Source organism: Henckelia pumila, chromosome 1 (assembly GCF_033568475.1).
Source record: "Henckelia pumila isolate YLH828 chromosome 1, ASM3356847v2, whole genome shotgun sequence".
Classification (NCBI taxonomy): Eukaryota; Viridiplantae; Streptophyta; class Magnoliopsida; order Lamiales; family Gesneriaceae; genus Henckelia; species Henckelia pumila.
Genome location: NC_133120.1, coordinates 134,932,891 through 134,958,894, shown reverse-complemented (window position 1 = coordinate 134,958,894; position 26,004 = coordinate 134,932,891). Strand labels below are relative to the sequence as shown.

Genomic DNA, 26,004 nt, shown 5'->3' with positions numbered 1-26,004 from the left:
CTAGGCCACTCAATCATAGTTCCCAAACATCTAAACAAAAAGGGCGGTTCTGCCCGCTGAAAACAAGATTGGCTCAAGATGAATGCATAACAGAAACATAAAACATAAGCCATTTAACAAAAGCCAAAACAATCAAACAAAACACAAGTTCCTCATGCTAGAACAAGTGTAGTTGCAAGTACGTGATTTCAAAAGGGAAAACTCGAGAACCACAGTCCCGAGTATGCTATCCCGCTACGATGACTGCTTTTACCTTTCAATGCAGTAGCTTCCAACTCTGGATACGCTACAAAAGAGACTGTATCAACAACTATACAATCTAACAACAACAAGGCAACAGTTCAAGGAAATGCTCTATACCGTTCTTTGTTCAAATCTCGAAAACGATCAAACAGCTGCTAACTCTGGGCTTGATACCTCCAAACGAATCTGTACGGAGACAAATGAATGATCAATAACCAAGATCAACTTATAAGCCAAGTTCCAACAACTCAAGAACGGTTCAAAATCCCCAAAACTCAAACCGATGGCATAACGGCTATAACTGAACAAACCGGCAACGCAGACGGCAGTTCAATACCGATAACAACTCAATTCAATGCTAATACAACAACAACAAGACAAACCCAACAAATCTCAAAACCATGATTTTCGAAAATGGCTTCCAAAAATCATAACAATTCCGAACGTCGCTCTATTTCAAAACCGACAGATAATTAACGGTCAGAACTCTGTCAAGAACAACATACTCGAATCTAGAACGATTCTAACAATATCCAAAAACTAGAATGTATCGGATCGAAGGAGAACTTACGATATAACAGAGCTCTCACTGCAGTGATCGATAATCTGCCTTCAGAAATAATTTCCAACGGACGGATCGAGCCCGGAATGAAATCACAAAGCTCAAAAGCTCAAAAGTGGCGTCTACAATGGAGGAGGCGTGCTTGAGGAAGGAGGAGAAAGCTTCTCCAATCAAATCCAAGTGTAGATAATATATAAAAATCAATATTTGCGTTTTAGTTCCTGAAATTTCCAAAATTTGCAAAAAGGACCCTGATCAAAAACAAACCGGCTCGAGAACTCTGTAATCTCTGATTAACTCAAATAAACTCATTTAAGATAAAAAACAGGGCGTTACAATTCTCCCCCACTAAGAAGAGATTTCGTCCTCGAAATCAATGAGAACCACAACTCATAACATAGAATAAAGAACTGAAGACAGTAAGAAGAACTCACGTCATCCGAATAGCTCTGGAAAACGCTGTCTCATGCTAGACTCTGTCTCCCAAGTTGCTTCCTCGACTCCGTAACGGCTCCACTGCACTTTCACTAACGGGATCGACTTGGTTCTGAGTTGTTTCTCCTTCCGATCAAGGATATGAATCGGTCGCTCAAAGTAGCTCAGAGTCTCATCTAACTCAGCTTCGTCAGGTTGAAGAACATGAGAAGGATCTGGATGATACTTTCGCAGCATAGAGAGGTGAAAAACGTCGTGAATACCAGATAAAGACGGAGGAAGTGCAAGTCTGTAGGCAAGATCGCCTATCTTCTCGAGAATCTCGTACGGCCCGATGAATCTCGGAGATAACTTCCCTCTCTTACCGAATCTGACGGTGCCTCTGAACGGAGAAATCTTAAGGAAAACACGGTCTCCCTGCTCAAAACTCAGAGGTCGACGTCTGACATTCGCATACTTTGCCTATCTATCTTGAGCTGTCTTCATTCTGGTCTGAATGATCTTAACCTGCTCTGCCATATCTCTAAGCATATCCGGTCCCAAATCTGGTGACTCGGACAAATCATCCCAAAACAACGGAGATCGGCATTTCTTACCATACAACGCCTCAAAAGGCGCCATACCGATAATCGTTTGGAAGCTGTTGTTGTAAGAAAACTCGACAAGAGGCAAAGAATCCTGCCAACTAGTGCCAAAGTCTAGCACTACCGCTCGCTGCATATCCTCTAACATCTGGATAGTCCGCTTTGACTGTCCATCGGTCTGAGGATGATAAGCTGTACTCAGATGCAATCGAGTACCAAGTGCCCCCTGAAGACTGTGCCAAAAGTGAGAAGTGAATCTAGGATCTCTGTCTGAAACGATCGACTTCGGCACACCATGCAATCTCACGATATTGCTAACATACAACTCAGCCATTTGATCATGACGATACGTCATCCTGTACGGAATAAAACACGCAGACTTCGTCAATCGGTCGATCACTACCCAAATGGCATCGCATCCTCGAACGGATCGTGGTAGCTTCGTGACAAAATCCATGGAAATGTGATCCCACTTCCATTCAGGAACAGATAGACTGTGCAACAGACCTCCTGGTCGCTTTCGTTCTGCTTTCACCTGTTGACAATTCAAACACCGAGATACAAACCTCGCTACATCGCTCTTCATTCTCTTCCACCAAAACTGGTTCTTCAGATCGTTGTACATTTTACGACCTCCAGGATGAATACTAAACTGTCTGCAATGAGACTCTCGGAGAATACGCTGTCTCAACTCCGACATATCAGGCACAACAATACGGTTATTTACGAACAAAACATCATCTCTAACCTGGAATTTAAACTGATGACCCGATCTGACTTTCTCTACTGAAATCTGGATGCTCGGCTCAGACTTCTGTGCTTCTCTGATTGCAACAAACAACTCTGGCTCGGATTGAATAGCAAACACTCTGATAGTCTCCCTATCTGTTTCAAACTCTAAACCAGAAGTGCAACAATCGTCGATCAACTGAGAAACACCAATAGTAGAAAGAGATAAAGAACAAAGCTTTTGGCTCAACGCATCTGCAACTGCATTCGACTTCCCCGGATAATACTTGATCTCACAGTCGAAATCTTTCAACAGATCTAACCACCTTCTCTGTCTCATATTCAGCTCTGCCTGAGAAAACAAGTACTTAAGACTCTTATGATCAAAAAAGATCTCGAAGGACTCACCATAAAGATAGTGACGCCAGATCTTCAAAGCAAAGACGATCGCAGCTAGTTCAAGATCATGGACCGGATAACGAGTCTCGTGCGGTTTCAGCTGCCTCGATGCATACGCCACCACATGCTTATGCTGCATAAGAACACAACCCAAGCCTCGGTTAGAAGCATCAAAAAAGACTGTGAAACCTCCAGTACCCTTCGGAATAGAAAGAATTGGAGCACTGGTCAGTCTCCTCTTCAGATCAACAAAGCTAGCCTCACAATCTGGAGTCCAATCAAAAGGCGCATTCTTCTGAGTCAGCTGGGTAATTGGCTTGGCAATAGACAAAAAACCCTCGATGAAATGACGGTAGTAACCGGCTAAACCCATGAAACTTCGGATCTCAGGTACTAATGTCGGTCTAGGCCAATTCATAACCGCTTCAATCTTGCTGGGATAGACAGAAATCCCATCTTCAGAAATAATATGACCGAGAAAGACAACTCGATCTAACCAGAATTCACACTTAGACATCTTGGCAAACAACTGCTCAACTCGCAAAATCTGCAGTACGGTCCTCAAGTGCTCTGCATGGCCAGTACGGTTCTTCGAGTAGATAAGAATATCATCGATAAAGATAATGACGAACTCATCTAAATAACGCTGAAAGATATGGTTCATCAAACCCATAAAAACCGCTGGAGCGTTAGTCAATCCGAACGGCATGACTATAAACTCGAAATGACCATACCTCGTTCTGAATGCGGTCTTAGGAACATCTTCCTCTCGCACTCTCAGCTGATGGTAGCCTGACCTCAGATCAATCTTAGAATAGACAGAAGAACCCTGCAGTTGATCAAAAAGGTCATCTATTCTGGGTAAAGGATACCTGTTCTTTACTGTATCCAGATTCAATTGGCGGTAGTCGATACAGAGTCGCATAGAACCATCCTTCTTCCGAACGAATAGAGCAGGAGCACCCCAAGGCGATACACTAGGTCTGATGTATCCCTTGACAATCAAATCCTCAAGCTGCTCCTTCAACTCTCTCAATTCAACAAGTGCCATACGATAAGGAGCTTTCAAAATAGGTTGAGTACCTGGCACTAAGTCAATGCTGAATTCGATTTCTCGAATAGGCGACAATCCAGGAACATCTTCCGGAAACACATTCGCAAATTCTCTAACCACTGGTATATCGACCAAAGCTGGGCTAGATTTCAGTACATCAACTTAATACACCAAAAATCCTTCTGCACCTCTCTGTAGCAAACGAGTCATAGATAACACTGAAATCAAAGGAATTCTAGATCGAGAACCCTTATCAAAGAATTTCCAATCGTCGGCCATTTCAGGTCTGAACCGGACAACCTTCAGAAAACAATCTACTGTTGCCCTGTACTTGGTCAAAGCATCTATACCGACAATACAATCAAAATCTGACAACCCAAGCACAATACAGTCGAATTCTAACAAATTCCCCTCAAAACAAAGTTCACAGTTCCTGACTAGTCTGACAGAAACAATTCCTCCACCCAAAGGTGAAGTAACAGCTACTACTGTAGGCAACAATTCAGTTGGCAAAGCATGCAATAACACAAATTTCTCAGAGATAAAGGAATGGGAAGCACCCGTATCTATCAAGACATGAGCAGAATAACCAAAAATCGAACAGTTACCTGCTATGACATCGTCAGGTGCTACCTGAGCCTGATCCTCTGTCAATGCAAAGACTCGTGCTTGCTGTCTCGGAGGCTGATTTTCACTAGAGTTACCTCCCTGTCGGTTCTACTGCTGAGGCTGGAAAGAGTGCACTGCAGAAGACTGCCTCTCAGGCTGAGCTGCAGGTCTAGACGAACTCCCACTCTGAGCTCTATCTCTGTTACGTTGAGGGCACACCTTAGAGAAGTGTCCCGGTTGCTGACAGGTTTTACAATTACCAAAGACTCCCACACACTGATCCGGTGAGTGTCTTCCTCCACACTTGCTGCAGTACAAGGATGATGACCCAGAACTCGGTCCTGAACTGAATTGCTTCGAACCACTGGAACTGGACGAACTGTTTCCTTGCCTCTTAAACTGCTTACCTCTTGATTTGTACTGATCTTTTCTGCTTCCCCCACTGCTACCACCTTCATACCTCTGCTGCTGGTTCTGATGTTGAGGTGGCTGATTCTGGTACTGAGATGGTTGGTTCTGATACTGCCTCTGCTGCTGAGGTGCCCCCTGATTACCTCTTTGCCTCCACAAGCCTACTTCTGCTCCCTTTGCGTAATTCATGGCATCCGCAAAGTTGCTAGGCCTGTTGGTGTTAACCAATGTGAAGACATCGGGGTTCAACCCGTTGATGAACTGATCTGCCTTAGCTTCTTCATCTCCGGCAATTTGCGGTGCAAAACGCAACAGACTATCGAACTTAGCCACGTACTCTTCAATGTTCAGATTTCCTTGCTTCAGATTTGCAAACTCTGCTCCCTTATCCTTACGATACGAGATAGGGAAAAACCGCTTATAAAACTCAGATTTAAAAAGAGTCCAAGTAACCTCTGTACCTCTACTCTCAAATGTTTTCTTTGTCATGATCCACCAGCTCTTAGCACCACCACGCAGCTGATGAATTACTAACCTGATTCGGCGGTCATCTGTGTAGTCAATGGAATCAAACAACTGATCCATATCATCCAACCAACTTTCACAGTCAACTTGATTTTCTGAACCCATCAACAACGGCGGATTGAACGACTGAAACCTCTTCAGCAAGGTTTCCATAGGAGTCGCTGAAGCATCCAACTGATCAACTTCAGTGCTAGCTTGCTCAGTCGCAGGGATAACTGGCGGTGTGTTTCTGTTTATCACTCGACGAGGACCCATCTGATAATCAAAGGTTAGGACACGAGATATCTCAATCGCTACAATCAGTGCCCTTACAACCGCTTGGAATACTGGATACCAGTCGATAACAGAAATAGTTATGTCTCAAGTAGATCATGCTTTATAAATTAAATCACAAAACCATGTAATTCAATAACTCTCAATAATAAAGCATGCTCGCATGGAATTAAATACACAGCTAAAATAATTCAAATACATGCGAGGAGCCAATACACGCAGACTCGATCTACCCGCTCACTCTAGTTCGACCAAGAATCTTAACTCTCTGATACCATTTAATGTGAGACCTCGGTTCTAAACATCTAATTAAGGAGTAAACAATAGTTAAGCATACAAGATTCAAGAACTAAAAGCAAAGCCAAAACAAAAGAATTTTTTTTTTTTAAGGGGCCGCGCTCGGGCGGCCATAAACTGCCGCTCGAGCGCGCCCTACTCCTTGGCGCTACTGGATTACACGGAATGGGGTGCGCTCGGGCTGCTAAAAAAAGCAGCTCGAGCGCCCTCCTACAGCAGAAATAGAACAGCAGAATTTATGCTAAAACTCAAGTCCAAAACCATCAACTAATAATCATGCATTACAATCATGAATTCTCCAACTAATACATGAAGTTCTAGAGTTGTTCAAATGTCCAAAAGGCTAGAACATGCAACGGTCATATCTCGACAAGGCTATTACAATACGGATACAAACATAAGAAGTTCGAATTCTAACATGCTACTATCTAAACTAGATGAACATGCTGACACGACTTCTAAACCGAGTCTCACTACTAGCTCTTCCTCTTGAAGCTAATCATGCCTCTTCTGACTTGGTCCTGTCCCACCTGTTGCCAAGTACACATACAAAACAAAGCAACAGCCGGAAAAACCGGTGAGAATGATAATCCCAGTAAAAGCAACATATCAAATAATGGATATACAACATGCTATCAACAACATATTCAAGTCGAAGCTAAAGATATGCATGTCTTTAAAACCAGGATATCGATTCTGATAAACAAGGGAGTGCTGCTCTGCTTTTGGGATCCCGAGGATGAGGCCACGTAACGACTCACCGACTCTCCCAATCGAGGTGGTGCCACGTATCCCACTCCTCTAGACTTTTTGAGCAACCATAATGAGTATGCTAGCACTAGGCGAAATACTACAACCTAGGCCACTCAATCATAGTTCCCAAACGTCTAAACAAAAAGGGCGGTTCTGCCCGCTGAAAACAAGATTGGCTCAAGATGAATGCATAACAGAAACATAAAACATAAGCCATTTAACAAAAGCCAAAACAATCAAACAAAACACAAGTTCCTCATGCTAGAACAAGTGTAGTTGCAAGTACGTGATTTCAAAAGGGAAAACTCGAGAACTACAGTCCCGAGTATGCTATCCCGCTACGATGACTGCTTTTACCTTTCAATGCAGTAGCTTCCAACTCTGGATACGCTACAAAAGAGACTGTATCAACAACTATACAATCTAACAACAACAAGGCAACGGTTCAAGGAAATGCTCTATACCGTTCTTTGTTCAAATCTCGGAAACGATCAAACAACTGCTAACTCTGGGCTTGATACCTCCAAACGAATCTGTACGGAGACAAATGAATGATCAATAACCAAGATCAACTTATAAGCCAAGTTCCAACAACTCAAGAACGGTTCAAAATCCCCAAAACTCAAACTGACGGCATAACGGCTATAACTGAACAAACCGGTAACGCAGACGGCAGTTCAATACCGATAACAACTCAATTCAATGCTAATACAACAACAACAAGACAAACCCAACAAATCTCAAAACCATGATTTTCGAAAATGACTTCCAAAAATCATAACAATTCCGAACGTCGTTCTATTTCAAAACCGACAGATAATTAACGGTCAAAACTCTGTCAAGAACAACATACTCGAATCTAGAACGATTCTAACAATATCCAAACACTAGAATGTATCGGATCGAAGGAGAACTTACGATATAACAGAGCTCTCACTGCAGTGATCGATAATCTTCCTTCAGAAATAATTTCCAACGGACGGATCAAGCCCAGAATGAAATCACAAATCTCAAAAGCTCAAAAGTGGTGTCTACAATGGAGGAGGCGTGCTTGAGGAAGGAGGAGAAAGCTTCTCCAATCAAATCCAAGTGTAGATAATATATAAAAATCAATATTTGCGTTTTAGTCCCTGAAATTTCCAAAATTTGCAAAAAGGACCCTGATCAAAAACAAACCGGCTCGAGAACTCTGTAATCTCTGATTAACTCAAATAAACTCATTTAAGATAAAAACAGGGCGTTACATGAGATGAGCCTAAGTGTTGGTCTTTATAATAGGTTAGTGTCTTGGAACTTGGGAGACATATAGCTAAGTTTTTGGTTGAGTATGAAAATAAGACTTGAGCAGAATTTTGGCAATGTTTGAGCTGTCCGAAAACTTATGACTAAGGCAGGGTTAAATTCAGAATTTGGTTAAGGGCTCGGGTCTGGAATTAGCCTAGGATTTTAGGAATATGTCGGTTCAAGCCAGGATTAATTCGATTAGGTTTTGATTGCGTTCTAGGCATTTGAATAAATATGTGCATAATTTTAGACTTTTAAGCTTGTTGTTCGGAATTTTGAAATTATAGCTTGGTTAAGAAAAGAAGGGTGCATTGAGGATGACTTATTTATTTAGTTTTAAGTGTGTGGGAGTCGTGGTTTCAAGCGGAACTCTTTTTGAATAAGAATTGAGTGAGTTGTAAGCTTTACGGGTGGACTGCTCGAAATTTCCTAAGCACAAATTTATGGTTTAGATTATCATCCTTGGTTTGCTCCCTAAATCACCATCCCGGTCATCCATATTTGAGTCTCTTGCATGATTATCGAGTAAATATTTACGAGTACGTTATATCTACATATTCATGCTAAGTCCCTGAATAAAAAATGAAAGAAAATATTTTTATGTACGAAGTGAGATGGTTGCGACTATAGTAAAGTATGTGTTTGTGTGGGGCTGGGAGACGTTTTGGCCTTCCTTACCAAAATTTATGGGTTTGGACGGACTGGAAGAAATCTTGGCTTTCCTTAGCACCGTATGTGTTTGTGTGGGGCTGGGAGAAATCTTGGTCTCCCTTACCAAGTATAGGGCAAGATGGGTTGGGAGATATCCTGACCTCCTTGCGGCATAATATACTGCAGCCATGATCGAGATCGAAAGTACAGAGTCACAATTCAAGGATCTAAGTTCAAAATTTATAAGACTATGTTTCAGTACAGTTTATGCAGTTACATTGATTATGTTCGACTTAGCCATGCATATATTATATTCATGTTCTCTTTCTTTTCAGAAGTCTTTTTGTTTAAAGATAAGGACACAAAAGTATTTTTAGTACAAGTTATTTTTAATTCCGTGTGCATGTATGTATATATTACTTGTTATTTTCACCATATTCTTGTTAGGCCCCTAGGCTCACTACATCTACTTGGTGCAGATATATGTTATCATTGATATTGTGAGGGGCAGGACTATCGAGCGGACTGTGATGCAGGCACGACACCTCCCTCCGACCTATGCCAGTTTTCCGCATAGTTACTCGAATTTAAATGTTATGAAGCATTTATTTTGCTTATTTTTCAAATGTATATGTAATATTTTGTTTGATTTGTTCTTTGTCATGTAAATATTAGATTTTTTTTAAACATTTGGATGTTTGAATGTCGAATCTCTTTCTTAGGTCTTCTCGTTCTTTGCTCGGTCTAGTTTACTTGTGTTGTCGGTTGTATTTATTTTTATTTTATTTTATTCTATTTGCTGTTTGGGATAAGCGGATTTTTATATAAACAAATAGGTCATGCCGAAATTTTTAAAATTTTTGAAAAATTCGTATTTTATTCAATAATTAATTATTAGTAATTATGAGGTCGTTTCAATACTAGTGGAGAAGAGTTGCGAAAATTTAGCCTATGGACTATCGATAGACACTTTTAATGAGTATGAATTTTTTATCAAAACACGCACACACTTGTATTCTTTGCATTAAACCGATTGTGAGTGTTATTGATTGAATGTTTCTTAACTTTGATCCCGTGATACCTTGAAAAGTCCTCATGATCTGTGAATGTGTGAATTAAATTTGGATAAGAGTATTTTAAAATGTGAGTTGCGGAGTTTATAAGTTTGTGCGGTTAAGCTAGTTTTGTATTAAAATTTTCAAGTGTTAGTAGGTTTGATATGATTGGATTTGAAAGTTTTTTTGAAATCAATGCTGAAGCCATTACTCCATAGTACTTCTTGATGATTTTTGTTGCTTGCATAAGTGTTATGACTTCTTGGATTTTGTGTTGGTTAGTTTTGCTCGGGACGGACAAAAGTTCAGCATGTGAGGAGAATAAATCCAAAAGAAAAAGGCAGGCATGTGACTCATCCGCTAGCAAAAAATGTCATCAATAATGTCATAAAAAAAAGACAAGAAAAATAACTGTAAGATTTCCTGAAGTTTCTCGGTGAAACGAGTGGAACCATAACTATAAATACAAGCATTCAAGGAAGCTAAAGACATCGATCATTCCCTTTCGTTTCTTACAAATAAATTATTGTAATATTTCTCTCTCTATTGTAATAAATTTTCTTTTTATGTATTTCAAGAAATAGGCTACTATGAATAACTAAGCAAGTTGTCTTCTCCTCTTCAAAAGAGTAGATTTATGTAATAATATTATGTCTGAATGAATTTTTCTAAATCTCTTGTTCTTCTATGGTCATATTTTATAATTAAGCTTTTATACCCTACGCCTTAAGGTAGAAAACGAAGTAAGACTGTGTTGAGTGTTATTGAAGGAGCTTGTGTCAGAAACCATATATTGCGACTGCGTGATTGGAGTGTGAGGAACACTTCGTAAAACTTGGCAGATATGACCCGAAGACATTTTGGTCAAACAGGTATCTAAGATAAATTCATGATACGGAAGCATGTTGGACCCTAATCCAGAGTATATCGGCTGTAAATCTTGCGTAATCGTTACTCGTGCATGACATTGACTGGTTCGATAGGTAAAAATAATGTCACGTACAAAGAATTAGTTACTAATTGTATTATTAAATAAAAAATTAGGGACTACTATGGAGTTGTAACAAAGAAAATTTTGGGTAGAAAATTAAAATAAAAATTGGATGGTTGATAGGGATTTTAAAATCATTTGCTTGTGCATTGCAATGTTTCACGAGTAAATTATTATCCACAATTATTTTTAGTAATTTTCACTCAAATTATTTAAAATAATATAAAAATTTACCATTATTTGCATATTTATTCAAAAAAAAATAATATATTAAACTTTCAAAAGTAAATTCTATAAACTGGTCACTATAATTGTTGATAATATTCTAAACACTATTTTTATTATACATAAAATGACCCAAAATCAACTATTTATATTATTTTAATAATAACATGCTCTCTCGGGTATCACTAGAATAAAAAGATCTCATTAATAAAAAAATATATCAACACTTAAACCTCGTCATCTAATTTCCTAAGTTAACGCCTCACTTTTAAATAATTCTTACAGATGACAAACACAAAAAATATGCTATTTAAAATAAGTTTAGCCAAATGTTGTCCAATTTCGAATAATTCAACCTTTTAGGCATTTCTCCAACTTCAAACTCGCTCTTGTCCCTTCGTTTCTTCCCCTCTTGGCTTCCGAAAAACCACATCTGCTAAAATTGATCTACAACTTTGGAATAGTCACGTTTAAGATTTTCACATCTTGGTATGGCTTGTCTGACTTGTCTGTCTTCACTTTCTCTATAACCTGTTCAAGATTTGTAATTGTATTATGATCAAACTGAATATGCACTTCATACAAAAAATAAATATAAATAAATAAAAATCCTTTCTAAAAGATGGTGAGGGTGGTCTGGTTCGAAAGATCTGACAAATCAAAGAAACAGGTCCAACGATTTGATAAATATTCTTTCGAGTAGGACCGTCCGATCCTCGTCCATTCAAGGCACCACAACACTACACAAATATTCAAAATAGGTAAACTAGTGAAGGCATAATACCTGTACAACATCCATTCCTTTGACAACTCTGCCAAAAACAGTGTGCTTATTGTCCAGCCATGGAGTGGCAACAGTTGTAATGAAGAATTGTGACCCATTGGTCCCAGGACCAGCATTAGCCATCGAAAGTGTGAACGGTCTATCATGCCGCAAACTGCAGAAAGTGAACAAGCAAGCTGATAAAAAGTGATTTCTCAACGGCCAAGATAAATCGAGGAACCAAAATCCTACCATCAGAACAAATGATAATAATAATTATAATAATAATGTAACGTGTACGGTGAACCAATAGATGCCACTTTATTGCCCCCAAGAGGGTGTCCAAGTTGGTGGAGTGGGTAAGCACTTGGTCAGTGGTCAGGTGTTCGATTCTCTCTACTAGCGGGTTTGCAGGCTATTGCGTTAGTCTGGGGGTTTACCCAGTGTACACCAAAAGGTAACAGCTGCTGATTCCCACATCATAAATTAAAAAAAAAAATAGATGCCACTTTATTTCTGTGCAAAAAATACTCCAATTGGCTTTCATTTGCTAAAGGATTTATTTGATCTACCAACTGAATCTGAAAATTTCATTATACAACTATTCTCGAGCTTTAACAAGTAACCCATACAGATTCGGTGAAGGTTGCATTGGTCAATGGGGAAAAATACCCGTCAACACTCTTTAGGACAAGTTAAATATTAGGCAAGTTCATTAAAGCTTTAAGCAACTGCGAATGTCTAGGAGCTGGAGTACTGTTCATTCGACACATAAGTGTACATATTTGAATGTGAGATCCACCAGTCACAAAGCTAAATACAAAGCGAGGTCAGCCATATGTTATATTCCGTGGAGCAAAACATACATCTTCACGACTGGAGCCAGTTGCAACAATTTTAAGGTGATCAAAGCCTCAGATCAGTCATCAGGGAGTATGTATCTCACAAGAAACGAAAGACCGAGATTAAAGCCGATTACCTTAGCAAAGAAGCATAAATCAATCTTACCTCTTATGAAACTCGTCTTCAAATTCCCTTCCCCAAATAGATTGTCCACCAGTGCCATCTCCCAATGGGTCTCCTGTCTGTATCATAAATCCTTTAATGACCCGGTGAAAGATCAGATTGTCATAATAACCATTCCGGCAGTGAGTCGTAAAATTTTCCACTGTTTTTGGGCATTCTTCAGGATATAGCCTCAAATGAATATCACCCATGGTCGTGTGCAAGATCTGAAACAGATATATTGCCATGGCCGCATTTTCATAATTATTTTATACGAGGTAAAACAGAAAACCAAATTCCTAACCAATGATTGAGGCCTTTCATTGATCTGGCACTTCACTGGATAATTTACATTAAGAGGGACAATAATGTAGAGGCAACAAGAACTGCAAAGAATGAGGACATTTACCACATTATCTGGGAGCGACGTCGTCACAGATTTTCCAATATCTGATACAGCCAAGAGTTCATCAGCGGGCGGTTTTTCATTAAACACGTCTCTGCCCTTAGACGCGTCTTCAGGTTCCTCAGGTTCTCTCCGACTGAAAAACAGCGGGATAAGCATTTGCACCAGGGATCCGAAATTTAAAAAAAAATTGTGTAATTCAAGCAGAGATATGATAAAAGCAAAACTTTTTATACTCTTTGCGGCGTGTTTCCTTCTGAGGCTCCTAAATCCTCAGATAGTTTCCTCTTTACAACTCTATCTATTCTTTTCACGCATAACAAGAATTGATTACCTGAATAAGTAAATTCTATGCTTTTTAAAAGCACAGCACAATAGAGTAGGATCTACCAGAGGTTCTTTGCTTTCATTGGCATTCGCCGCAGCAGCAGGAATTTTTCGTACTTTTTTATTACTTCGATCACCTTGATACAAGGAAATTCTTAAGAATCTATCATTGTTCTCCACTTTTCCAAGGATCCGAGCAACTTTGTTGGTATGTAGATTTACAACCTAAATACCCAACATGAAGAGACAGAGGTATAAGATGTGAAACTTAATGGCCTTACATGTTATTTCAGATTGATCAAATATAAAGGGGATTCATTAGGGACCGACTTACTTTTATCCCAAGAAGGGTGGCATATATGATGAAGTTGGAACTATCATCAAACACAGCATTAGGTTGGGGAACATTTTCAGTTTTCTCAATTTCTTTTTCTACAGCCATTCTTCGTCCAAAATCAATAGCTTCAAGCCTATATAGAGGAACATCACTCCTCTGTAGATCTTGAGCAACCTGTGAGAGAAGAATTATTATATTAGCAATATCAAAAGGAAAAGGGTTTTTTTAAAAAGTCAAAGCATATAACTCCTACCTCAAGAGATTCGTCATAAACACGCCTCAATTTGCCTGTTCTAAACCAAAATACACGTATTCTACGATCTGGTGATGTGATTGAAAATTGTTTACCGTCTGGACTGACCTGTATGATAGTCACAATGGAGTACCATTCTCATTCATCAAAAATTAGAGATAACATAAAGTGAAGGAACTGTTTTTTCTGCCATTACCTCAATAGCAGAAACAGTGGTCTTGCATTTAACAATTTCAAAAAGGCTGGTATCACTTTTAAGTTTAAAGGTCACTCTGCAGGTGCAACAGGTCAAGAAATACAATTATATCAAAAAGACAAAAAAACAATAATCACAATATAAAAAAGAATACAAGAATCTATCCGACAACAAATTGTTGAAGTGTATCCTTCCCAAACAAGAGACCAGTTTACAAGCACTTCAATGCCAGATGTGATTTGAACATTAGGTCAACAGGAGATTCAACCAAATAAGTATCAGCAATGCAAATCACAAGTTCACAGCTGGGTCCAAAAAAAGTCGTATATGATGACTTAATGAGGATACCTCTTCAGATGCACAAATGTCCATGTTATTCATCTTATCCATACATCTTGAAGCATAAAATCTACTCAAACAGCAATGAACCAATATACAATTTCAACTAAAAACTAACCCATTTTCTGGGAACTGAAGTGAAGCAGGGCTCCAATACTCAATGATTCCTTTGTCATCTGCAGATATCACAGTATCATACTCATGGTTGTACTTCATAACTTTGATTGGGCCCAAGTGTATCTGGTCAAAAAGTTAAAAGAGATGATAAAAAATTGCGGTCAAAATAAGGTAAAATGCAAATATGTCGTTCAGCATCATATCATATTAAAACCTCATGGTACCTCTTTAGATAATATAGGCTCATTTGAACCTGATCGAGCATCATAGATATAGGTGAAGGAAGAATTGCGATCACTAATAGCTAGTTTGGCTTTGACGTCCCCTTGCTTGTAAACCCATTCAACACAGCCAGGTACAAATGGGAGACGTATCATGGCCATCATATCGTAGTTAAATACATCATATATTTTCACTGACTGATCATTTGAAATGGTGCAGCAAAGCGAGCCATCTACACTAACCTGAAAGACTATAAAAGGTCAAGAGGGAAAACGACTCCATTATTGGCATTAAAATTGCACATGAGGCTTAATATAAACGATGACTAAAAAATCGTTACATCTAATGAAAAATTAAGTGCTCAAATCTGAAAATGTTGCACCACATGGACAATCCTTAATTTAGTTTTGTTTAGATAGTTCCGATTTCTGTTTCAATTCGAGCCATTTGTACTTTACTAAATTATTAGATTTGGGTTATCAGTTACTAGTTACAGAAGTTAGGGGGAGATTAGATTCTTTATACATGTGGTTGACGTACCTCTTGATCGTATCATCAAGAAAAGAACTCTTTCCCTGTTATGGCTTATAAGTGTTATTCCCTGATAGCAAAGAAATTCTATACCTCAATGGATGTCACCTTCTTTGAAAACAAACCTTTCTATCCCCAGAAAATAATGACCCTGATAATAGACCCATTGCATTGAGGAAAGGAATTAGATCACGTACACAACATCCTATATGTAATGTTATATCTTATCGCACCTATCACTTGACCTATCACCTGCATATCAAGTTTTTGTGTCCAGATTAGATCAGATTAAAGTTCCATGCACCATAAAAGATGCCTTCCAGAACCCTAATTGGAAAGCTGTTGCCTTTGAGGAAATAAAGGTACTTGAGAAGAATAAAACTTGGCATATCACTGATGTCCCTCCAAGAAAACGTACAATGGGTTGCAAATGGATTTTCACATTTAAACAAAAGGCAGACAAAAGTATAGAACACTTCAAGCTCGATTAGTAGCAAAGAGTGCACACAATCATATGACTTGATTATCAAGAAACATTTGCTCTTGTGACGAGACTCAATACCATCCAAATTCTCCTATCAATTGCTGCTAACTTGTATTGGCCTTTTTATCAGTCGGACGTCAAGAATGTCTTACTCAATGGGGACCTCAAGGAAGAGATTTGCATGATATCCCACCAGGATTTGAAATGACATCCACGGCCAACAAAGTATGCAAATTAAGGAAGTCATTGTACGGGTTGAAACAATCACCTCGAACCTGGTTCTTTCGATGATCGATCCACCAATGTTTGAAGAGTCATGGCTACACCCAGGGTCAATCTGATCACACTATGTTTTACAAACACCCAGAAGCAGGGAGGATTACAATCCTGATGTTATATGTTGATGACATTGTTCATACAGGAGATCATGATGAAGAAATGGCCCTAGCGAAAGCTTTGCTCTCTAAAGAATTTGAAATGAAAGGTCTTGGGAACCTTAAATATTTTCTAGGAATGTAAATTGCTAGATCTTCACTTGGGATTGCAGTCTCACAACGAATATACGTATTGGACCCTTAAAAGAAACTAGCCAGTTGGGATGCAAACCTGTAGACACGCCAATGGATATGAATGTGAAGCTGGCGGTAGAAAAGAGTGTCTGTTAGTTGACAAGGGAAGATATCAAAGATTAGTTGGCAAACTAATCTATCTGTTCCACACGAGGCCTGACATTGGATTTGCTGTCAGTGTTCTTGGTGAATTCATGGATAATCCAACAAAACCCATGGAGATTGGATATCGGATGTTGAGATATCTAAAAAGGAATCCAAGCAAAGGGTTACTCTTTAGACAATCTTCGAGGAACACTACAGTACAGTGATGTTGATTGGGTAAGCCCTCGTGTCGATAGACGCTCTACATCTGGCCATTGCACTTTTGTGTAGGGAACTCTAATTACTTGGAGGAGTAAGAACAAGTCGGTAGTGACACGTAGCAGCGGTGATTTGTGAAGAGATTTGGCTAAAAAGACTTCTCAATGAATTAAAACTTGACGATGGTCGACCAGTTGAAGTAATGTGTGACAACCAAGCAACTATAAGCATAGCCAAAAACCCAGTTCACCATGATCGAACAAAGCACATTGAGGGGGATCGACATTTTATAAGAAAAAAATTGAGCAAAGAGCATCAACCTCAACTATGTCCCCACTCAGAGGCAACTTGCAGATATCTTGACTAAAGCCCTTCATCGACCAAAATTCGAAGACCTAAGCTCCAAGCTGGGCATGATCAACATATATTACCCAACTTGTGACCCAGCTTGAGGGAGAGTGTAAAAAGATAATTTTTATTATCCTTTATTAGTTGTTAAGATAATAAGTTTATAGTTCAATTATTAGATTAGGGTTATCAATTTATCTGATTAGGAAAGTTGGGCAGAATAGATTCTTTATATATGTGAATGATGTACCTCTTGATTGTATCATCAATAAACGAACTCTTTCCCTATACTATGTTGTCTTCTACACTAACAACATGATTCAATTCGTATCATTCATATAAACCTTCAATCTAGCCTTAGCCAATCAAAAACATTATCCCATAAGATTTACTGAGAGTGTAACTTAATAATTATATTTCTTGTTGATATTGGACTTTTGAATAAGTTAGCATTCTTATGACTTTGGCAAGAGTCACTTTTTTACACGGGTGCCTTACTTAAGATGACACTTCTCTGATTCAAATAACGAAGATAATCAGGATTGTCATTATTTATATGTTGAACAATAGGACCATATGGAGTTTCAAGAAAATAATTTAACAAAACAATAAAAAAAGAAGCAGTATCATTCCACAACTTCTTATAAATGGAAAAATAAAATTCGCGAAGTAGAAAGTGGAATATTAATCGAACAACATTATCCTAAGTGTTTTTTTTTTAATTTGACTTTTACGCCATTACCTTAAGTTAAGAATAAATGATAGAGCTTATATTGAAACACAGCAGAGTACAATTTTAACAACTCACCGCCAATCCTTCTATTGCACCAAGATGAGATCTAAAATGTTTTGCGAACTCTATGCCCATGGCCTTTTTCTTCCAAAACTTCAAGTGTCCTACAAAAGTATCAACAAGTTGTTGCAATGCTTATAACATAATGCCCATATGGGTAACTAAAATTGATTAAAGTCAAACTGAGTGGGTACTCCTACTTCATGATAATCCTGAATACATTAATTATTCAAGTAAACATTGCCAATAACAAGTCATTTTTGTTTTCCGTGGAAGTGACTCCAAGACACACACAAACAAAGCTTTTAAATCTAAGAAATCTATGACACTGTAGCAAAGTTAGGATTAAATGATCATTCAGTAAAAGAGTTAAGTGTCCCCAGGCAACTATTTGAAAAATCGACACCACATCTGGATCCAAGCACAATTCGATGCAGTGAATGACAACATAAATAACTAAGGTGATTTTGGAGGGTGAAATATAAGCTATCATTTACTCATCGAATCAACAAATGGCCGCTTTAGTTAAAACAATGGCCACTTTAGTTAAAACAACATGGTTTTTTTTTCATCTGCTCAACAGACAATTCTGAAAATCATACACTCCTGAAATTTATGTTTCTACGTTATGGAGGCCAACTCCAAAAACTTAGCTTGTATTCAATATTCATTTCGTCTTCTTCACATTTTCTGAATACATTAGATAATATTCAAATTGTATGTTGCACAATCTCTAGCATAACTACCATAAACGCTTCTATAGATAATTCCAACCAAGGACATATCGTCTTTGGTTCATCAACGCAAACTACAACTTGAAACGTTAAACTTAGATCAGAGTTCAGAGGCTTTATTTTACAATGGTCAGTCAAATTCAACGTCTGAAACCTGAACTGAGTAAAATTCTTACAAAAAATGTGGACCCATGGTTATTCTTAGATATGACCAGACTGTTACCAACTGCATTTAGAGAAAAGCCCATTTGCCCAAGATTGTAATGCAATCAGAGAGAATTTTAGTTGGCACCACTTGTCCACAAATTAAACAGAAAAGTTTTCTGTATAAGTAGTAATTTAAAATTCAATCTAAAAAAAGAATTTCGCTTTACTTTTCACATTCCCTTATGCAATCGTAATTTTATATTGAACTATTCAGATATCCAAAAATATTTCTATTATTATATTATATTTTTATAAAATACATTGTACTTTTAAATTTAAAAATAATCATTTAAAGAACTAAATAATCACCACGTTTCGACATGACATGGCATTGACAGAAAGAGAAAACGTCTCCTTCAAAAAATTTAGTTCATTTTCCCAACTTCATTTCCCAGAAATATAATTCCTGAAAATACTTTCAGAAAATACTGGAAACAGAGCTACACATACACTAAGAAATTCTAGTTCCATGAGTTCTGGCCAAATTTTACAGGGGACTATTTCTCCCAAACAAACAAGAACAATTCTGCCATCCATCATCAAAATCCCTGATTATCTTTAGTTGTTTGCTAACCAGTCAAGATCCATACATTGCAACTTTTTCTCTCCATTTCACAGCTCAAACTCAACCAGAATCCTGCGTTTCAGAAAGCTTTTGTTTCTAATACACTACTGAGAACTTAATCACAGAAGTTAAATGAATATCTAACACTGCCGTCTGAAGTTAATATCTAATAATGCAGGTGTTTACTTCGAATAGGTATTATATCATCCGTAGAGGCAAAAGAATGTTAAATAACACTGCACCAATTTCAAATAGCTAATTTCTTCGGTAAATTTAATCCATAAACTCCGATTCATACATACCATCCGAACTCCCAGATATGAAAAAATCGGCCGCTGACACCGCTACATGCGTCACTACATCGCGATGCATGTAACTTTTCTCATACCTGTATTGAAACAGCGAATCGCAATTAATTCACAGCAGCACAAATTCCCCATCAAACACAATGTAAAGATTTAGTTCCTCGGAGAGCTAAAACCCAAAGCCCTAAATGAGGCAAACCAAAAAAATGAGCAGAAAATCATATACATGTTGGCGGAGGGAAGAGAGTCGAGATAGGCTTGCTCAAACTGGAGAGGGCGTTTAGGCCGGGCTCGAGGAGCTGGGCCGGGCCCGACTGCGGGCTCCTCCACGTTCTCTTTATGAGCTGCTTCCATTCTCTACACTGGCGTAGCTCAACTGAGGACTTGTTTCAAATATATGCATTCGCAACAAAACAAAAGGAAATTTATAGTTCAATACTGTGTTTGGTTGGTACCAAGGATAGGATTATTGAACGAGCGGTGGGCTCTTTGAAATACTCGCTTCGTCCCCGTTATATATAATTTTATATAAACTTTCTATTTTATTTTTATTTAATATATTAAAAAATAATTGCATAATTTTCAAGGTGTAGTTAATAGTAATATATTACTAAAGGAGTATAAAAAATATTATTAAATATGATATATGACTATATATTTAGGACAAAAAAAAATTCGACTATATAATTGAGACGAAGAGAGTTGTGTACAAATGGTTTCAAAGCTTATAAGTTCTTCAAATTTGTTTGAAATTTTTTTTGTCAAATAGTTTATAAGCTATCAAAATAAGTTATTCTACAGTTTATAAGTTTTAAAAAAGTAGGGTCGGGGTTGCCATAACTTTTTAAAAAAGATCTTATTTTGATATTTTTCCTCTTCATATTATCTTTATATATTTTATTAAATTTTTTCCATGCCTTCTGCTTATTTTTTGTACATAATTTATCAATTTTTTTCTAAATTAAAATTAAAAATAGATTTAATTTTTTAATATATGTTTAACATTTATGATAAATTTAAAATCTTATAATACCAAACACATCAACATATTTAGGTTGTTTAAAATAAGTTCATACAAACACATCAACGATTTATTTTTAAAATAATATCTGACTGTTTATAAGCTTCTAAAATAATTTATAAGTTCCTAAAACTTATAAGATATTTTTAATAAGCTTAGCTAAGTAAACAAATTATTAGAAAAATGATAGACATGTAATATACGAGGATAAAATAGTATTATGTTTGGTACGATTTTTTTGAATGAAATAAATTAAGGATTATTCTTCTTCATACCTAAAATATCCTTGCTCACTCATAAAATTACAAAATCCGTTCCCACAAAAGAAATTATTTTTGGGTAAAACAAAGGACATTTCGTAAAGGAAAAAAGAAGGTATAATAAAATATGGATTGTTAGTCCAAGTGGGGTAGATGGGCTTAATTAACCACATTTAAATAGTGTTTGGAATAACTTTTAGGAAGCACTTCTCAGCTTTTCATTCACAAAATTTTGTGTAATAGAAAAGTTGAAAAATAATTCCTAGAAGCTCTGTCGAACACTATCTTAATATCACTTTTGTCATTGATTTACTTGATAAAGTGAGTTTACTAAAAATGAACCAAACAAAAGTTAACCCAAAAACCATCTTTATCCCACAATCCTCCATACCTCTTTATTGACCCATATATAACCAAAATTGAGTAAAATAGAATTAATAAAAATAATACGGTTGATGAGATCTACCCAAATTATGTATTCTCATCAACCCAAATTATGTATTTCATGTTCATATCTTTATATAAGGATATAATTAATGTTATATTACTGATGCATATAATTAATTTGAAGAATGATATGGTTTGTTCTGAAATTCGATTTTGATTTTTAAAAATATAGGTTTCTTAGTTTGGTTTGGTTCAGTTACGATTGTTATTATAAAATTTTAATCAACTCAACAAACCAAATGTAGTGACCCTGCATGGAATCACCTACTAACTGGCAACTAATATCATGCATTAAACTTAATAAAGCAAAAATGCTTAACAGAGTAAAACGTGCGAAAACATAAACCTTAATTTATATATCAGCTTAGTAAAACATATTCAGCCTTAATACTGTATTGATAAAACCATATCGAAAAGCTTAAAAGTAAACATTATACAGCTATATCGAATCCTGCTGTATAAATAATTTCTCAAGGCACCTGCTCCCTAGTCCCCTGCCTCGAACTACCAGCTCCGTCCATCCTGTGATCTGCCCCGTGGAATAGGGTGTCCAAGATAACAACTAGGACGTGAGCGCTAACGCCCAGTACATAAACATGAGTACACGTATATATATGATGCATGCAACATGAAGGGTCATCTGAAAATTCATGCTCAGTACCGGCGCCACATGAGTGCTGCCACCGCACGGATCAACCTTTGGGTGCAACCACACTCGTCTAGTATACCAGAGTAGTCAGACATACATGTCCCCGCCGTCGCGGTACTCTCAGTGACAGACTATCGAGTATAGAGCTGAGCGGCTCTATAATCAGGTATAACAAGGTATAGACTCAACGTGTATGTGCACATGATATATGAATATAGAAAGCGATAAAACATACACCATGCCACATAATAATGCCAAATAAATGCAAAATATAAACATGTATAGTCGCTGGCAATCTCAGTCAATGTGTACGTACCTCTAGGCTAGTTCAAGTCTAGTAGAACCCTAGGTTCTAAGCCTATATTCAAAAGTTCACCGTATCACTACACAAGTTCTATAAGCCTTAACTAAGCTAATAAATACTCCCAAAACTTAAATAGATTCCCGGACCATACCTTCATCCGTAGTAAGTCCTTTGAAGTCTCTAGTCCCGTATGACTATAACCACACCTTGGTTATTCCAGAACTTCTATTATAATCGGTAGTGCCCTCAAGTGTATATCTCACACTATATAACTGAAGAAGAAAACTCGGGAATTCGTATCAAATTATGACTCCGAGAAGCCCTATTTATAGCCCCAAGGTCGGCTGAGTTAGGACCCTCCGAACTCGAGTTCGGATCGTCGGATCCAGCTCAACGCCTGCATGCAAAACACGTCGAGTTCTGACCGTCCGATCGCCACTTCGGGCCTTCCGAAGTATCCTAAATCCGACAATTTTCAAAATCCATGGCTGAGTAATCTTGCCTGCTTGGCACAAGGGAATTCGGGCCATCCGATCCCGGTTTGGACCATCCGAACGTGCCTTAAATCCGAAGTCAACATGCCCTTCTTCGGAGCCCCCGGATTGCTAAGTTCGGATCGTTTGAAGTCCTCTTCGGACCGTCCAAACTGGCCAAAACTTTGGAAGCCAATTCTTGATTCTGAAGTCCAATTAAACCTCGGAATTGATTAATTACTAACTCTTAATCATGTTTAACATACTATTATCTTAAAATAGATTTTGGGTTACTGCACCAAACTTTTATTTAAATGTTTTAATATTATAAATTTTATTTAAAACCAAATTTAATATTTAAAAAATTATATTATACAAGTACCCGTATGTATGCGTTGTGTGCTTATATAATATATTTTTAACAAAAAAAATTAGAGAACAATTTTGAAAAGTGTCATCTTTGTAAATACATAACTTAATTTTATATTAGTAATTATGAAAGACAAAACTAAGACGATATTTTGGTAATTAAATAACTACTGAAGGGCTAAACAAATGGAAAGTTGATGATATGATCGGTTTTGGGGTTGGGGGTGGGTTTTACTGCTGGACTGATTTTCTATTTTGTCACTGTAGCAGTTTACCTTACAGTCTTTTACAATTTTAGTTCAGTTGAGGTTGTCAACTGAGTTCTTTATTTCTCGTGTATCGATGTTAATTGACAAACAAAGATGTGCGGAAAATGCCAATCAATATATTAGAACAGTACTTAAATGGCTGAGCAATTTCATGAGTGCATGTGTGGGAGTGATAGACTGAAAGTGAAATAACACACGGGTTGTTTATGGATGTTCGGAGATTTCAATCACTCATACGTCACCCCTTCTTCCACCTCGGAAGGATATCACTCTAGAAAACTTTAACTGTTACAAGAAATTTGTAAAAGCCCGATCCAAGACTAGGACTTATACACACAGCCTATCCCAGAACTCCTAGAATCAAGAACACAGCCCTCGACTGCTTTTTGTCACAACGATGGTGTTTTTACAGAACACTAAACTGATCTATTACATATTTTACAACTCGATAGAACTTAGCAGAGATTGATCCTACACTTGATCAGAATAATCCTTTATGTGTGTGCTTGATCAGTTGACTACCACAATTCTTAAGATGTGTTCTTTGTGAGTATTTCGAATGTTCTTGCTCTTAGTACTTCGCGCTATGTGTCAACCCCTTTTGTTGACTCCTTTTGATTATGTATTTGTAGGCTTTCTCTAACGGATCTATTTCGAATTCAAATCACTTGTCGTTGACTTGTATTCTCTCCATCTTTTTCTGACAATAGTACGCTGGCTCTGCATCTGTGGCTTTGCGTTTGTCAGCTTTGTAGTAGAAAACTTATCCGCTTTTAGTTGCGGTGGTAAACTGATGTGATGAGCAAGGCGATTTGCAATCGACCAGTTTAGTAGCTCAGTTTAGCACATGTTTTCATGTGATCAGTTTAGCTCTTAAAATCGTGCTTTTCTTAGAGAAGGCAGTTTAGCGTTTTCCTTACTAAAGTCGCACTTTCTCTTTGAAAACTTGCTTCAGCGCTTGGTCAGTTTAGTATCAATCGATTTAGCTCAAGATGATTGTAAACACCAAAACTTAGATTCAAAAATTTCTCCTTTTTTGGTGTTTTGTTCAATCATTTGGTATTTGCTCATCATTGTTCCATAAATTCAGATGTCATTTCTTTTGAAGTTCCAATTGTAGTAACCCGTATCCAGAATTATTGATTAATGGATAATTATTCAAGAGATCATGTTTAGATTAAGTAAAACATGATTAAAGAAATTCCAGATGGATGAACGGAGTCCAGAACACTCGAAAAGGGTCTGGGAGGTCCTGAGTCTCGAGTGAGAACGGAAGCTTTGTTGTAGCAAGCGGAAGCTCCAAAGGTGATCAGACGGTCCGAACGGAGTTCGGAGGCTCCGAACCCCTCCTACCAGCTGTCCTAAAATATTACGTAATCGGTGACTTCAGGGGACATCGGATGCTCCAAACAGGAATCGGAGGCTCCGATCAGTGTTCGGGACAGATGTGTGGTTGCATGCGATTGGATGGACGCGTGGCGGAGATCAGACGATCCGATGGGGATCGGACGCTCCGATCTGCGTCTATATAAAGGGGTGTCAAGGCATCATTTCGACTCGCCCCTTTCCTCTCTTCTCTCTCGTTATTTGCTCTTTCTAGTCAGATCTATGGATATCTAGTCGTCCTATTGGGAATTCGGAAGTAGCAGAGCAATCCCGACATTGTAGTGGAGTTGTGCCTAAGTTTTGAGGCATTCGCCATCAGTGGGCTGAAGACGAATGCAGGTATAGCTATGATATCCCTAAATTATTTAGGAGTATGCAATAACTTAGTTAAGACTTTTTAGAGCTTAAATAATGATGCATGGGTATTTGAATTGTAGAGCTGATGATAGTCTTGAGAACCTAGAGTGGGATTGCTAGGACTGCTTGTAGTAAGGCATGTAAGTACTGACTGAGATAGCCAGCGGGTATGTATGCTTATGTGTTGCATTTATATGCTGCGTCATGTTCACATCATATTGAGCATGTACATCTTTTGAGATGAGCCATGTAGGGCCGCTCAGCCCTGTTTGAACGGTCGATGTCGAGCGCCCGCGACCGACGGGTTAGCCGACACTGACATCTATAGGACACCGTCCACGTCCGGTAGGAATGAGAAGTGTACGCAGTGGTTTTTCCCGAGTTGTACCACTCATATCCTAGGTTCCATTCTGAGCAGTTGTATACAGTTATCCCAGATATGGATACCCTGTCATTTTCATGCATCATGTTTGTATGTTTACGCATACTTTCGTATTGAGCGTAGTCGCTCACGTCCAGTGTTTTTGTATGTCTGGACACCCCGTTCGACGAGGCAGATGCAGGTACAGGTGGTGTACCCAGTAG

At 38.0% G+C, this 26,004-nt stretch overlaps 1 protein-coding gene across 1 annotated transcript; it reads right to left on the bottom strand.

The window, feature by feature from the left end:
* Positions 1-11,262: 11,262 nt before the first annotated feature.
* LOC140888628 (peptidyl-prolyl cis-trans isomerase CYP71) lies at positions 11,263-20,324 on the bottom strand. Its single transcript, XM_073296329.1, has 13 exons — positions 20,111-20,324; positions 19,882-19,967; positions 18,089-18,177; positions 15,048-15,287; positions 14,825-14,946; positions 14,368-14,443; positions 14,172-14,279; positions 13,916-14,092; positions 13,589-13,806; positions 13,258-13,390; positions 12,852-13,075; positions 11,865-12,018; positions 11,263-11,611 (listed from the first exon to the last, which is right to left on the bottom strand). Exons 1-13 carry the CDS (start codon positions 20,236-20,238, stop codon positions 11,528-11,530), a joined length of 1,839 nt encoding a protein of 612 aa, XP_073152430.1. The 5' UTR covers positions 20,239-20,324; the 3' UTR covers positions 11,263-11,527.
* Positions 20,325-26,004: the final 5,680 nt, after the last annotated feature.